We start from the raw sequence: 16,826 nt of genomic DNA on the forward strand, positions 1-16,826 counted from the left end.
TGCTTTGGTGAATCATATAAAAACTGTATGTGCCTTTTGTTGCAATATACACTTTACACTTGCTACTTTTCCAGCTAAAAAGAGAGGGGTGAGGACTAGAAAGGGTTCCCATGTTTCTTCATCTAACTGTAAGTCCCAAAATGCACATTCACCTCTCTCTATCCTGTTCTGCACAAGGCAACTTTACAACAGCTACAAGCTCCTGGGTAGCAGCTTTATTGTTATTATTTTCAATCCCACCTAAGATGCTTGCTTTTCCCCCTTAATCCTGTTTTCCCCATCCTCATTTCACCTCAAGAAATTCCTCTGCCTCTGACTCTTCCTCTCCCTCTCCACACAGCTACATGGGGTTTTTATCCTGAAATCATTTAATGGATGATCTTTGCCTAGACTTAATCTGTTACAGATTGTCACATCCAGGCTTGAACTCCTATTTTTTAAATACTTTGACAACATATTGCTTCTCCAAAGGCTTCTATTTCCTGTAAGAATACATGAGTGCACCAGTATCTCAAATAAAAGCAGCAAAGCATACAGAACAAGTGAGAAAAGCCACAAAACAAAGCTCCAGTTGATTCCCAGTGGACCTGATTATTTTGCTGGAGTCACTATGAATGGGGAAGAACCATTCAGCTATATTGCAGAAAAGAAAAACTGAATTATAGAATGGTTTCAGCTGAAAAGGATATTAAAGATCATCCAGTTCTAGCCTCCCTGCCATGGGAAGGAAACGCTTCCACTAAGCACCATTTTCAAAACCTTCCTTGAAGCCCCATCCAACCTGGCCTCAAAGACTTCCAGGGCTGGGGAATCCACAGCTTCTCTGGGAAATCTGTTTCAGTGTCTCACCACCCTCACAGTAAAGAATTTCTTCCCAATATCCAATCTAAACACATACCTTTCAGTTTAAAGGCATTCCCTCTTGTCCCATCACTACATATCCTTTTTAAAATTTCCTCTCCAGCTGTCTTGCAGGCCTTCTTAGAAACTGGAAGGCCATTAGAAAATTGTCTTGGAGCCTCCTCTTCTCCACGCTGAACAACTCTAATTTTCTCAGCATGTCATCATAGGAGAGGGCTCCATTCCTCTGATCATCTTCATGGCCCCTGTCTGGACTTGCTCCAACAAGTCTGTGTATTTCTTGTGCTGTGCTGAGGACTCCAGAACTGTACACAGTGCTCCAGGTGGGGTCTCACCAGAGCAGAGGGGCAGAATCACCTCCCTCTCCCTGCTGGAAATGCTGCTTTTGGTGCAGCCCAGGATATGGCTAGTTTCCTGGGCTGCAAGTACACATTGCTGGGTCATGTCCAGCTTCTTGCCCACCAATAACCCCCCAAGACCTTCACCCAAGGGCTGCTCTCAATTCATTCCCTACTCAGCCAGTACGTGTGCTTGGGACTGCCCTGACAGGTACAGGATACTGCACTTGGCCTTGTTGAACTTCATGATGTTCACATGGTCCAACCTCTCCAGCCTATCAAGGTTCCCCTGGATGGCATCCCTTCCCTGCACCATGACAGCTGTCCCACCCAGCCTGGTGTTGTCAGCAAACCTGCTGAGGGTGCGCTCCATCCCACTGTCCCTTGTCACCAACAAATATGTTAAACAATGCTGGTCCCAAGGTTCCCTGATGAACATCGCTCGTCAACAGTCTCCACCTGGACATTGAGCTGTTGACTGGAACTCTCTGAGTGCAACCATCCAGACATCTCCTTATCCTTTGAGTGGTCCAGATGCAAAATCTATGTCTCTCCATTTTACAGACAAAGATGTTGTGTGTGAGTGTCAAATATTTTGCACAAGTCCAGGTAGAGGAGGCCAATCACTCCTCCCTCATTCACTACCTCTGTAATCCTGAGATAGAAGGCCACAAAATTTGTCAGGCATGGTTTGCCTTTAGTGAAGTTTGTCACCAATCACCTCTGTATTTTCCATGCACCTTAGTTAGTTTCCAGAAGGTTTGGCTCCATGGTTTTGCCAGGTACTGAGGTGACTGACCATCCAGTAGTTCCCTGGATCTTCCTTCCTTTTTAAAAATATGGATTATGTTTCCCCTTCTTCACTGGACTGCCATGATTTCTCAAGTATGATGGGTAGTGACTTAGCTACTTCCTTCACCAGTTCACTCAGGACCCACACAAGCATCTTGCTGGGTCCTTCAGGTTTCTTAGATATTTTTGAATTTTACCTACAGTGGGTGGTTCAGGGTCTCTCAATCCCTGCCTTCACCTTCTGCAACTGGGGTGGTGTGACTGGAGAACTTACTGGTGAAGAAAGAGGCAAAAAAGTCATTGAGTACCTCAGCCTTTTCCATACCCTGAGTAACCAAGTCTCCTATATCCACCACATTTTTCCTAGTCTTCCTTTATCACCGGTGTACCTATAGAAGCTTTTCTTATTGCCCTTGATGTCCCCAGTCAGATTTAATTCTCTCTATTAGCTTTTCCAATCTAATCCCTGGGTATTCAGACAATCTCTCTATATTCCTCCCAGGCTGCTTGTTCTTGCTCCAAGTCTCTGTAGGCTTCCTTTAAGTGTTTGAATCTGTCCAGCAGCTCCATGTTCACCCATGCACGCCTCCTAACGTTTTCACCTGGCTTCCTCTTCATTGGGATGCTCCTGAGCCTGAAAGAGGTGATCCTTGGACATCAACCAGCTTTCCTGGGGTCTTCTTCCCTCCAGGGCTTTATCCCATGGCAGTCTACCAAGCAGATCCCTCTAAGCCAAGACAGCTCCCCCAAAGTCCAGGGCTTGCTTTGCCCCCTCCTCTCTGCCCTAAGGATCTCAACACCACCATTTCATGGTCACTGCAGCCCAGGCTGTCCTTGAGCTTCACATCCTGCACCAGCCCCACCTTCTTGGTGAGAACAAGGTCCAGCACAGCACCTCTCCTTGCTGGCCTCTCTATCACTTGGAGAAGGAAGTTACCATCGAGGCATTCCAGGAAACTCCTGGGTTGCTTAATACCCTGCTGTGTTGTCCGTCCAACAGATGATAGGGTGGCTGAAGTCCCCCATGAGGACCAGGGCTGTGAACATGAGGTAATTCCTATGTGCCTATAGATGACTCACATCCCCTGTCCCTGCCATTTAATCCTGGCCCATCATCCATGCCCAGGCAGAAGTCCATGCACTCCGAGCTTGTCATTGACATAGAAGGCAACACGTCCTGCTCATTTCCCCTGCCTGTCCCTTTTTAAAGAGGAATATATAAAATATAGACAATTATTATTGGTTTTGGTCTTTTAAAATGTGTCCACTATTATAAAGCCACAATATTGCTTCAAATACTTTCAAACAGTTTCTGTAGGGAGAACGATGTATTTTATTAGACCCATTACACATAGCTGTAAAGATAGTAAGTTATTAAGTATTATCATGGTTTAATCTCAGCTGGCAGCTCAGCCCCACACAGCTGCTCACCCATTTGCCCCTAGTGGGATAAGGGACAGAATCAGAAGGGTAAAAGTGAGAAAACTCATGGCTTGAGATAAAGACAGTTTAATAGGCAAAGAAAAAGCCACACATGCACGCAAAGTGAAACAAAGAAATAATTCACTCCTTCCCATGGACAGGCAGGTGTTCGGCCATCTCCAGGAAAGCCAGGCTTCATCATGCATATGAGTGACCTAAGAATACAAATGCCATCTCTATGAACGTCCCTCTTTTCCTTCTTCTTCATCTTCCCTCAACTTTATATGCTGAGCATGATGTCATAAGGTATAGAATATCCCTTTGGTCAGCTGGGGTCAGCTGTCCCAGCTGCATCCCCTTCTTAGCTCCTTGTGCATCCCAGCCCACTTGCTGCTGGGGTGGGGTGAGAAGCAGAAAAGGCCTTGGCTCTGCATAAACACTGCTCAGCAAGAAAAACACCCTGAGTTATCAACACAGTTTTCAGGACAAGTCCAAAACCCAGCACCATACTAGCTACTGTGAAGAAAATTAACTCCATCCCAGATGTTTTATAACATGTTATAAGTACCCTAAATCTGAGGGAATAAAAGTGCACATATGAAAACACAAGTCTTTCTTTCATTAGGTAAAGTGTAAGAGGATTATCAAAATTCAGCCATGACTGGGAGAAAAAAACTAAACAGAAGGTGAGCCACTGGGAGGAGTGCTTTGGAATCTTAAAATGCTTCATTTAAAATCTGGTCAGGGCATCCTTTGGGCTTCCTATCTAATTCAGCCAGCCTTTCATTGTCTCTTAGGGTTTTTCAGCCTTTCCCCAGATCCCTCCCCTTCACACCATCCACTGAATTCCAGGTTTGGACTAACAGGAATTGATCTTTCATACACCCTGAGCACTCCAAGTCCTAATGAAACTAAAATAATTGGGGATGGTCCTGCTGTCGCCCCCCAGCACTATATGCTGTGCAACAGAGCTGGAGAAGGCACCTGTCTCTGGAGAGGACTGGGAACTGTTAATGTCAGCCAGAGATTGCTGAGAGCAGGTCACATCTGCCACAGATGCCAGAACAGAGAAATGTCAGACATTTCCCACGGGGTAACATTTCTTCATTTCCCATGAAGCAGCTTTTGCAGCTCCCTCCCTGCTCAGAAGATGAGTGCTTGTAAGCCTCACTGCTGGAGATCTCTGTAGGTTATACACACGGAGTCCTGGTACCTAAAGCAATGTGCGGCTTTCACTGCTGCACTGTGAGACCAAGGTGTAAGCCTTCAGTGTTATGTTCTGTTGAGCCATGCCTACTTTATGTATGGCCAAGATTGCCACTATTTTACTTTAATTTTTTAAAAATTTTGATATCCATTTATCACTGAATTAAAAAGAAAAGGAAAAGAGTTAATTTGAAAGGATGAAAACCTTACGTACAGAAAATACTTTGAACAAAAACTGAGAAGAGGGAACTAGAGGAGTAGTGATTTTAAACCAAAAGAGGGTAGGTTTAGACTGTATTTAAGAAAGAAGAATTTTACAATGAGGGTGGTCAAACACTGGCACAGCTTGCCCAGCAAAGCGTGAAGTGCCCCACCCCTGGAAAGACTCAAGGTCAGGCCGGATGGGGCTCTGAGCAACTGATTTAATTGAGGATGTGCCTGGTCATTGCAGGGGCATGGACTAGATGACCTTCAAACGTACTTTTCAACCCAAACCATTCCATGATTCTATGGCTCTATGAAGGTTGTGGTGACCAAGAGCTCCCTCTTGTGTGTTACAGAATGAGCAGCAGTCCGAGTCTCTGCAGGTCTCGCCTCGGGCCGGTAAGTAAAAACTTTTTCCAACATTTGCAATTATGCTGAGTCCCCTACCTTGTCTGAAAAGAAAGAAAGCAAGAAACAAACAAACAAACAAAAACCCACCATGGAATGGACATTTTGAAACAAATTCTAATCCATTCGACCTTCTTACGTACAAATATATCTTTGAAAATCCAAGGACTGTGTTTATACAAATACGGGTTCACAAACTGTTCTTGTTAGTAACACTCAGGACTCTGCAAGAGTGCATGTGGGGTACTTCAGATGGTAACAGGGGTCACAACTTTCCCAACAATCTCCCTTCTTCCAACTCCTTGCACTGAGCAGCCTGTTCGTCTGGGAAGCTATACCTGTGGAAATACAGTAAATGCTTAAGTTTGGGTGCACCTAAATTTGGTTTTCATCTAAAACATTTACTTGAATGTGTTATTTTCTTGGTCTATTATTTTGAAGGTGTTTGGGTTTTTGTGTAATCAACTAACATGAGTGTAGACAGTAGCGCACTGACTTTTTAGACTCAAACAAGCTCATTTCATGTTCACTGCAGTTTTGAAAACATGACAACAGAGGTTAGAAAATGCACTGAACCTTGAAAAAAAGGATAAATTCAAGCAGCTTTAAGGTCTGGTGATTTTTTCCTCCACAGCATGACTCTGCACAAATCACACTGAAACGGTGTGAAGAAAATGTGTTAGTATACTTGACTGTCCTTCAAGTGTTTTTTGCAGGTGCCAGCATTATTCAAGGCTGCTTTTTAAAGTACGAAGGACAGTGAAAAGAAAGATTAATTTGTATTTTAGCCTGTCTGGTTTATTTCAGTAATTTTAGCCTATCCAAAATTAAGCACTATATTGGGAAGAGGAATTAATATCTTGATATCAAGGTCTATTATTTATATAAAATCTGCCAAAGCAAGACCACAGCAAAGGCTTTTAAAGCTGAGGTACTTAAAATGGGGAAACTTTACCATTTTATGTAGTCTGAGTAGCAACATAAAGCATACTGTAGAATGTGCTTTAAATGAGAACAAAATTAAAATTATAAAGTGGATTTTTTTAACTGTAACACACAATCAGATTTCTGGAAAGATATTAAAGGACTGTAAAGGTGAAGAACAGGGGTTTTTATGTTTTACTATTTAAAAACAGGAAATATTATTTCAGTCATAAGACCTTATTTTATAAGTCTGCAATTGCATCCATATCTACAGCCTCTAACACAGGTAAAAGGTCTGTAACTACCTCAGGAGAAAAGATTAGAAACTTGTTTCAGCTACAAAGCAGAGAAGAAACACAAACACCTGAATATCCTGTATTTTGCAGATTTCTTTGGTTTTTCTGCAGTAGCTTCCATGTGTTTTTGAAGGAACGAGAACTGCTTGTACAACTATGGTTCACTAGCAGTCTTCAGAAGAGCATGTTTTAACTGTCTGCACAAGACACACATGCCTTTGACAATTTTAATTTTCCACAGACAGAAAGTGGTAACATACATTTACAAGTCAAACCAATGTAAAAATAAAATGAATCCTTGCTTTTTTTCTAGTCTTTGACTTTGCACATAAGGTAAAAAGGATCATTAATAAAGTCAATTGTCTATGTATACATGTATGGGGGAAGTTGTAATACTGACTTCTGCTTGCAAATATTCTGTCATAATAGAGAAAAAAAATCATAAAGATTTTTCTCAGGCAAGAACTATGCTGAGAGCACCTCAAACCAAGTCTCCTTGGTTTGAGGTGCTTAAACAGATTGTCTAGTAGGAAAAGAAAACTCTTCCTATGACTCCCTCTAAAATAGATTTCTTTAACTTATTATATTTATTTAACTTCTTTCAGTTTCAAGCTGCAAAAGAATTACTGAAATTCATAAGCAGTTCATATTGCTAGTAGTTAGTTCTCAGTCACTATCATGATTGCTACATATATAAAACAATTAATCCTTATCAAATCCACACCAGATGAGCTACAAGCACACAATACAATGGAGTTGATGCTATGCAGTTAGTGCTGACATCTCTGCTTGTTGGTGGTCCGTAGTCACTAAAGGGGACCAGGCTTGAGAGCTTCCTGCAAGCAGTTTGCCTTCTTCACTTAGTTGATGCATTATACTCTCTGACCCCCCTCCAAAAAGAAAAGGATGTCATTTCATCTGTTCTTGCTGATTTATTTTGGGGATTGGGATATCTTCTGGGTTTTTGCTTATTCTGCAGGTATCACCAGACTTCTTTCTTGCCTGCTCTGTATTTTTAGCCTTCTGTTTTCTTGTCTGATTATTTGGTGATAGGTTTCCAATTGTCATTTCTTAGGTAAGCTTCATTTTGCCCATTTAGGGAAACTTTAAGAAAACAGCTGGAAAGAATGAACTAGGAAACTGTAAGTTGTACATGATCACTACAGTTCCTGTGAAAAATCACAGATTAAGTCCTCCTGAAATGTATTTCTTGCCACATGAAGGAGAAGATGATTAGGTGATAAAGTTCTTACAAGCCTGTAGTCACTGGTTTCAGTAAAATGGCTGGAGCTGCATTGTTATGGCCCAGATATATAACCTGCTTTTGAGCTGTCTCAGCTATCAGCCAACACTTAAATGCCATCTAAAATAAAAGTGTGTTTAAATGAAAACAGCAAGTGTCTGAGTAATTGTATGGATGAAGATTAATTGTAGATGGATAATGTCTGCCTCAGCTGCTGGGGGGGAGGTGTGTTACTTGGTAAAGCATCTGCCATCTCACTTTAATCCACACCTGCAAATCTACCAGAGCCTCCAACATATGAATTTTGGGTACCTCGGTCCTGTGAAACCCACAGTCCTCAAACTGATGCCCAGGTTTCTTACACAGTGCTGAGGACGAAAATCACACATTTCACAAGCTAGCACATGACTTGTCTCTTCAAGGCTAGAGGATTATGCAGCAGCACCCCAGTGTGGTGCCTCTTTTGGCAGGAGGTACTTCATGCAGGTTCAGCCCTCCTTCCGGAGGAGCAAAATGGGTGACCAGACCCACTGCATTACAAGCTCGTGCTCCTGCCTGGGAGGTTTGAGCTGAGTTTTCCTTTTCCTACTTTGCCTGATTTGCCACAGAACTTAATATAATAAGAATGGAGGACATCTTTGATTTCTTTTTTTGAGTTTGTAAAAATAAGTGAGAAAGGCTGAGAGAGTTGGGGCTCTTCAGCCTGGAGAAGGGAAGGTTGCATGGAGACCTTATGGCAACCTTGCAGTATCTGCAGGGGCCTGCAGGGAACCTGGAGAGGGACTCTTGATCAGGAACTGTAGTGACAGGACAAAGAGTAATGGGTACAAACTGAAAGAGGGGAAACCTAGGTTAGACATGAGGAAAAAATTTTTTACTGTGAGGGTGGTGAGACACTGGAACAGGTTGTCCAGTGAGGTTGGGGATACCCCAAACCTGGCAGTGTTCAAGGCCAGGTTAGATGGGGGCCCTGAGCAACCTGGTCTAGTGGGAAGTGTCCCTGCCCACGGCAGGTGGGCTGGGACTCGCTGATCCTTAAGGTCCCTTCCAACCCTTAACCCTGTATGACTCCCATGACTGCATTTACTGGAATAGATCTTGAAGGCCGACACTCCTGCAGTCAGAGTGAGCATTTTGATCGATGTTTTATATATCTGTTTATTCATTCATCTTATTCAATCTCTGCAATGAACATTTAAGGACCTGCGAAGCAGAACTCTCCAGATTCCTCCCTGTGTGTCCTGCTTCTCGGAGGTCGCTTCTCGCGTGCTCTCGGCCACAGCAGCCCGCCATTTCCAGCTTTAGGGCCTAGCGCTTAGACGGACCCTCCCAACACTTAACCGCGGGCAATGGCGCTGAGCGAACACCCAACCTCCCGTCGGCGACACGACAGGGGGAAAGCCGAGACCGTGCCCGCCGGAGCCCGCCCCCTCACCGCCCCCTTCCCCGCCGGTCACGCGTCCCGGAAGCGCCCCGGGAAGGCGCTGCCGCCGCGCGGGCGCTTCCGGCTGCTGCTGCTCGTCCCCTCGGCCACGCCGCGTCCCGCCCGCAGCGCCCTCAGCCCCGCAGCCCCCGCCGCCCCGAGCCGCTCCGCGCCCTCCTCGCCTCTCGCCGCGCCGGGTGATGCCGCCGCGGAGCTCCCGGGGGCCGCTGCCGCCCTTGCTGCTGGTGTGGGCGCTGGCGGCCTGCGCGGCGCGGGCCTCCGAGATCACGTTCGAGCTGCCCGACAACGCCAAGCAGTGCTTCTACGAGGAGATCGCCCAGGGCACCAAGTGCACCCTCGAGTTCCAGGTACCCGGGCGGGGGGAGCCGCCCCGGGCGTGGCCTCGCGCTGGCCGGGCTGGGCCGCGGCCCCGAGCCCAGGCCGCTGCCGGGGAGCTCTCCCTCACCTCCCTTTCGTTAGGGAGTATTTGGGAGCAGCGCCTGGCACCGGAGCAGCGGCTGGATCCAATGAGGGGTTTCCAGCTGGACTAAAGAAAACTGCGGGAGCGGCTGGGAGGCTTCCGTGTAGTGCAGGGCTGAGTGGGGCACAGAGCTGGCCCTGCAAACTGGCAGTGTCTGTGCCCTGGTCGCTGCCATGTAGTGCCCCACCTGAACAGCGCAGAGAATACCTAAAGCACACCTGACCAACAAGGTGCCGGAGACGTAATTTCCTTGTGGTTTGTGAAGCATCGCCAGGATGAGCATAGTATATCTTAAGAGCTAATGTTTAGTATTCCAGAGTACAATTCAGATTTGGGTTACATACTAAACAGTGAAAGGGTGATAGGACAAGCATGCAGTACAGCATCACTGTTTTGGTGCCTCTGAGTGTATTAGCAGGGTTGGAACCTTTCAGTCTGTCACTTCAGTAGATGAAGTCAGTGGCAGTACACAGCAGCATGAGACAAAAGTCATCCCTGATGACTTTTTGGGGGCTTTTGAAAGGACTCTGTGACTTTTTTGGGCTGACTTTTCTTCCTGAAGTCCTGTGCTTTCTAGTTTCTCGGCTGCTGTCCCATCAAAGTATATTTGGGGAATGTTGCTGCCAAATATTACGATGTTACTATGTCCTCTATGTTCTTGGTCCTGGATATCTTTTTCCCTACCCAAATATTTCTTGTCCTTGACTGTTTCTTCTATAAAGTCTTCTCTGTATAGTACTTTCCTCTGCAGTTTTGAAGTGGGAATCACTGGACAGATAAGCCTGCTGTTGCCACTTTTACTGGTGACCAGAACAGGGTTAGCACTGCTAAAAGAAAAGTCTGGATTTGACCAGCCACTGGCAGGCTGAAGTGCTGTGTGAATGTCCTTTGGCAGTATGTCTCAAGGGCTGACACAAGGTACAGCAAGTTCTGTGGAAGGAATCCTAGGGGAACTTCAAAGCCCTGGCCAATCTTTACTGCCTCTATGTAAATCGACATTTTCAGGGTGTCTGTGCAGCTGAATGCAAGTGACTCCCATGTAATTGGTAAAAAGCACACCGTTATCAAATTGTAGATTGTATTTTAAAAATGAAGAGCTGTGTTATTGCTTGCCAATTGGATACTTGTAAAACTTTGCCTTTGTGGAGGAGCTGCTGCTCCAGTCTGCTGTTATTTCAGTTTTACCACTGACGTCATCATTTTAATAATCTGGTACTTCAGTAAACTGATGAGCCATTTGGACTGAAGTGCAGATACAGATACTAAAATATTTCAGTGATTTCTGCACGCATATGAAATAAGTCTCTTCCTCCTTCAGCGTGCTTTATCTAAAAAGTAAAAAATTTGCAGCAAGGATAAAGTGTAAGACTGCTATGTAAGAGTCATCAGAATACCACCTTGTGGACACCTAAACTCCTGATCAGTCTTCCTGTAGAATCCAGGTTGTAATACACTGTAGACCAACAGTAATCAAAGCCTCAAAAACCCCTTTGGGACAATAGTGAAGTTTTGAGTCAGTTGCAGGCATTATCCGGATGTGCTGGTTTTTGGAAGAACTCCCGTGTGTAACTGTGCAGGAGGGAGGCGACAGGTCTCCCAGAGTCTTGCTCTGTTGTTAGAAGCAGATAGGGAAACTGGACAGATTGGAATTCCTGTTCTACAGGTCAAACACCATTCCTGCAGCCTAACCCAGCTGATACAGTAGGGCAGTTACACTCTTCTGGCCACACAGGAAGGAAGTATTTTGCTGCATGTTCACAGTCTCAGCTGGACGAATCAGTTCCACGAAGGACTTGTGTATACAAATGTCAGACTCATTACAGTCGTCTTTGCTGTCCCGTGGAGTTTCATCTACTGTAGCCTTTGCTGTTGTACAGTTATTAATAACAAAGTAACTGAAATTGGTCTCCTAAAGGGTTTGAAAATACAGTTGACATTGCATATGCTGAATTTAAAGCATTTTAAATTATCTTCTGTGTGTTGTCCATGGGAATATAATTTTGCAGACTTGCTTTGAAAGATTCTCATTCAAATGAATGCATTATATTTTAAAACACTTATCAAAGCAAAAAGCTTTGCAGTTCCACCTGACAGATCATACTTCTTAGAAGAAATATATCAATGTCCATTTTTTTAAAGAGACAATTTCTTGGTTTTTGTTTCCAGGTGATCACTGGAGGTCATTATGATGTTGACTGTCGGTTGGAAGATCCTGATGGCATTGTACTGTACAAAGAGATGAAGAAACAATATGATAGTTTCACATTTACTGCATCCAGAAATGGAACATACAAGTTCTGCTTCAGCAATGAGTTCTCTACTTTCACACACAAAACTGTGTACTTTGATTTCCAAGTTGGAGAAGATCCACCACTGTTTCCTAGTGAGAACAGAGTAACTGCACTTACCCAGGTAAAATGCTGTTGTATTTGACAAAAGTTGTTAGGTGAAGGCATTTTTTTCTTCAAGTTCAGCTGCATTTGTTATCTATGTCACTTTTGAAAATAAATTAATTGAAGCTTTTAAAGTACTCTAAATTACTACAAATAGGCTTTCTTTGTAATGATAGGATTTGTAGAACACAAAACAGCTGAGAAGCAATCATCGAATGTTTAAGAGGAAATTAGTTCAGAAACATAAGGCCACTATTGTTTGGGGTCTTCTTGTTTGGGTGGTTTCTGGGGAGTTCTTTTGATTGTTTTCTATTTGGTTGGTGGGGTTTTTCTGAAGTTTCTAAGGAAACTTCCTTTTAATGCCTCAGCAGTGTCCCTCTTGATATGTGGAATTTGCAAACTAAATATTGGTGGAATAGGGTTTAAAAAAATTTCCAGGCTCTGGAGAAACTCTGGGGATTGTTTCTATATTTAAAACAGGAGAGTCTTTTTTTAGGAGGAGGACTCATTTAACTACTGTTTTTTAAATGGAGAAGAAAATTCTAGCAAAATAAATTAATAATGTCAGCTGTATTCATCTGGCTTCTACATATTTGGTTTTTTTAAGTCTACAAAGTGTCGGAGCATCACTGTTACTATATTTTCAGGATTTTACAGTTATGTACCACCTCTACACAATCTAAATACATTAAAACTTCCTTTGGAACGTTTAATGAATTCCTGCAGTGCTATATTTTGTGTTCAGATTCCTGATACTGTATCTCTTAATTTCTTTTCCTTGCTTCTCTGGTAAGGAGGTTCTTTGTGCAGTTCTGGTCAGGCTTGTGGCATGACCAAATTTGGGCAGCGTTTCATGGGAGTAGTTAAAGGTAAATCCCTAAAACCAGTGTGACCTTGTTTAAATCCCTTGTGCAGATCAGGTTGTTTCTACATTTTACCAACAGCAAAACTTAGTTTGGGAAAACTCTTTCTGAATTTTGTTGAGCAGATTACCTTAGACTTGTTCAGACGTGTGTCTTGAAAGTCATCAACTTGAAAATATGGTGAGACACAAATATAAGTGACTGAGAGTGGCCCTATAAGGGTGTTAGACCTTTCCTTTTATGATAATTTGTGCTGTTCGATCTTCAGGAAGTACTCATGTTAAGCCATTAAAGAGAAACCTAAAATTGTTAGTAGAAAATAAGTCTATTGAAGATGTATTGACTAATCTCTTGGTGATCAAAACACGGTGAGGAGTACTTTTCCTTACAGAAGATAAAGTGAAAGTGCAAGAAATTTATATAAAAAATGACCTAGGGCTTGGAAAACCAATAATGCTTTTTTAAAATGAAAAATTACAATGAAATTGGGCAAGTTTCTAAGTATTTTTATATGAGTATGGTACTGAGTGTTCAGGAGCACTGAAGGATAGCAATTGTCCCTTCCCTAACCACTTCTTGTATACATGACTAAGAGAATGGTCTCTTGACAACAGAACAGACATTGTACAACTTGAGTGAGAATGAAGCAATGAAGAACGTCATATTTGTGAAACAGAAGCATTTAATATATGCTGTGTGCATATTAGTATTCTAAGCAACTGCTTGTTTTCCTGTGGAATTAACAGCTGGAGGATCACTGACATTTCAGAAATGTCTCTGATGTTCATTTTGAATCCAAATATTAATTTAGAATTTTTTCATTAATTCTCAGAGCTCTTTACTTTTTATTAGATCTGTGGTTTTATCTGCTTCTGTATTTAACAACACCACATTTTTGTGTGTAAAGTTTGATCAGTACATTTTACTGTATTTACACTATTTCAGTCTGACATTTGTCTGAGTTAATTCTTAGCTTGCAAAGTCACATGACTCCTCATTTTAAATACCAAAGCACAAAACCACTAGAAGTGTTCTTAATTCTGTGTTGTGTATTTGTTTGTTTCTGCAGATGGAGTCTGCGTGTGTTTCAATTCATGAAGCTTTGAAGTCTGTCATTGATTATCAGACTCACTTCCGCTTGAGGGAAGCACAGGGCCGCAGCAGAGCAGAGGATTTAAACACAAGGGTGGCCTACTGGTCAATAGGGGAAGCAATCATTCTTCTTGTTGTTAGTATCGGGCAGGTGTTTCTCCTTAAAAGCTTCTTCTCGGATAAAAGAACCACGACAACGCGTGTTGGATCGTAACCAGTGGCGGTAATGTTTCAGGTGTGTTACTCACTAAGATTAGCAGTTCTCCAACTAACTGTAGGTACAGAGGTCTGAATATATGCAACATTCAAATGTGTATACTCCTCATCTCTTAAAAATCACAAAACAGACAGAAAACATTATGAAAGGGACACATAATTTGAAATATTTTTAAGGATCCTTTGGCACTTAAGTGTTTCAATTCCTATATTAAAATATCTGTCAGTGTCTAGTCTCTCTTTATTTCTACTGATACTAATCCAATCCAGGTATGATTTTTACCAGTACAATTAGTTATCTGCAGTGTAACACTTTAAAATAACCCAACAGTCTAGTGTCTGATATGAGAGATGATATATATGGAAATCTCATTTGATTTTAATTTTCAGGCTGAATATCTTGGATTATAAAAATGAAAATATGATTAACTGTAGTGCACTGATTTGATTTTGCTGTTTTAAAAAAATGCAATCACACCCCTTGCTTATTTGTAAAATTGTTGAAAGCTTGGCACTACTACATTGTGGTTCACTTTCTTCATCAGCCTGGAAAGTCTTCATCTTCAGAATTTGCTGAATTTTATACTTCATTATGATTGCTTAAACATACATTTCTTCTGTATTAAAATAAATACATTTTCTCTTTTGCTACGTTTGTTTTACTGAAGAAATTGTAAGCTGAGACTACTCAGGAAATCCACTTCTGCATACGAAAGAAGTCCAAACTTCCAAGTTAATGTAAAAAACATGCAGTAGAATAGGGAGTCTTGTAACTTTGTCATTGAAACTGTGCAGTACTCACATATGCTGCTGCTGCCTTTTGGATTTAAGACCAGAAGTAGCTTGGTTTGTTAAGCAGCACAGCACCAGCACTGGTTGAGGTTATATTATGTGTTAGGCACGTACAAAGCTTTTTACTAAATTGTTTTCCTAGTAAGAGGGCAATTTTATATTGATACTATTGCACAAGTGCTGTAAATATTCCTCTGTGTGGTGCACTGAGACATGACGGCCTTGTGCATCTAATTGCCACTCTATTTTGTTAGTGGTCAGGAAATGTTTTAAATATTTCAGGTTATATTTTTGGTAGAGTTATTAGAGTTGCATTGTTTTCACTGCTCATGTCTTCAGTAGCTTACGTACTGTAAAGTTCTGTTTTATTTAGTTGTGGAAGGTAGTAAATATATGTACATGCCCATAGCTTGAATTGGGCTGGTCATAGTTAGGCTAAACTCCTTCAAATGGCTCTGAAAGAAAAAGTAGGCTGACCAATTCTTAAATGCACACAAAATTAAAGTGAAAAATTTGTGATGTATTACTAGCTAAATCAAAAGATGCTTCTTGTACAAGTGCTCGTCAAGCAGAGAAAGAGTGCTACACCCTTATTAATTGCTTATATTATTTCTAGTAAAAATTTGAAATTACATGTTCAGGTGACACTTGAGCAGTCTGAAGAATTGATCTAAGATGACTTGATCTTAAAATCATGTCATGGCAGAAGAAAATAAAAGTGTCCCTACTCTGTTGTGGACTGAATGACTGCTCTTTTGGAAACTGAAGGAAAACATCAGACAGCTCAAAGATTATTTAGAAAGTCATGGAGGTATTAAAAATCTTTTAAGTAAAATTCAGGATGTAAAGTTTTGCTGTCCTGTACTGAATTTTGAATACTGCAGTCTCGTTTTGGGATGCAGGTTCCCCAGAAATAGTTAGACCCACTAATACGAGAAAACAAAAGAGTTTGCTTTTGTCTTGCGATACAAATCTGTGCCTGCACACAACATTCTTGATTGTACCTCTATGCTTTCTTCTTGTGTTTCAGCAACTGACGTCTAGTACTTTTTGTGCTGCATTGCACACAATAATGAAGCAAGTGGTACACTTTTGGTTCAAGTGTCAAAACATGATTAGTTTGCTAGTGTTCACTATCTCTGGAGTTTGAATATTAGTTATGTATCTTTAATCACATCAAAGGCATTTGTTTTAAGGCTTGAATTGTGTTGGGGTTTTTTTCCACTGATTTGTTCTGTGTGCTGGCAAAATTGGTAAATAGTGCTATAAAACTGATGATGATCAGCTATCGCATGTCTCTTTATCTTTCATAATGTTTGAATGTGGGAAGTGGACTGTTCAATATTAGTCCCACTGCAGAGGTTTAGCACACTTGACTTTTCCATTGAAGTTAGGTGTCTGAACCAATGCTCTGGCATCCTGCTGCCTAATATGCAGCACCAGCTTAACAATGCCTTTTTTTTTGTGTTGTTAAAAACATGGCACAAATACACATTTAAACATAGCTGTATATAGTTTTTAAAATAACTGACTAAATAGAATATAATAAAACACATGCTAACACGCAGTGGGTGAAGAAGTGCATTGTGACCTTTGGTTAAAGCTGCACCTTTTTAGTATATGAGCAGTTTGGTTAATGGTGTGATACACAAGAAAACACCCTGCGTTAAAGGGGATATAACTGTGTTTTTAATAGCTAAATGCTCTGGGTTTCAGCTATGCGTTGGATGTTTTATGTTTACAAGACTTCTTTTTGTGTCTTGAAATGTCGGTTCTTTAGTTTGAGGGCATGGGGGGAAAAATTTAGTTTGAATAAGACAAAAAGCAGACCCTGTGAATATTGTATGGGAAAATAAAAAATTAATATATGAA

General features: G+C 41.9%; 1 protein-coding gene across 1 annotated transcript; it reads left to right on the top strand.

Annotated features, from left to right (window-relative positions):
* Positions 1 to 9,253: 9,253 nt before the first annotated feature.
* Positions 9,254 to 16,826, top strand: TMED7 (transmembrane p24 trafficking protein 7). Its single transcript, XM_048292207.1, has 3 exons — positions 9,254 to 9,485; positions 11,765 to 12,010; positions 13,924 to 16,826. The coding sequence occupies exons 1-3, from the start codon at positions 9,318 to 9,320 to the stop codon at positions 14,158 to 14,160; spliced, it is 651 nt and encodes a 216-aa protein (XP_048148164.1). The 5' UTR covers positions 9,254 to 9,317; the 3' UTR covers positions 14,161 to 16,826.

The sequence above is a fragment of the Corvus hawaiiensis genome, chromosome Z (genome assembly GCF_020740725.1).
Source record: "Corvus hawaiiensis isolate bCorHaw1 chromosome Z, bCorHaw1.pri.cur, whole genome shotgun sequence".
Taxonomy (NCBI): domain Eukaryota; kingdom Metazoa; phylum Chordata; class Aves; order Passeriformes; family Corvidae; genus Corvus; species Corvus hawaiiensis.

Excerpts from the sequence above, each read along its gene's own strand:
- TMED7 (XM_048292207.1), top strand. The coding sequence starts at position 9,318 with ATGCCGCCGCGGAGCTCCCGGGGGCCGCTGCCGCCCTTGCTGCTGGTG. Across the intron at positions 9,486-11,764 it reads AGTGCACCCTCGAGTTCCAG|GTGATCACTGGAGGTCATTA; the intron begins GTACCCGGGCGG and ends TTTTGTTTCCAG. Across the intron at positions 12,011-13,923 it reads GAGTAACTGCACTTACCCAG|ATGGAGTCTGCGTGTGTTTC; the intron begins GTAAAATGCTGT and ends TTGTTTCTGCAG.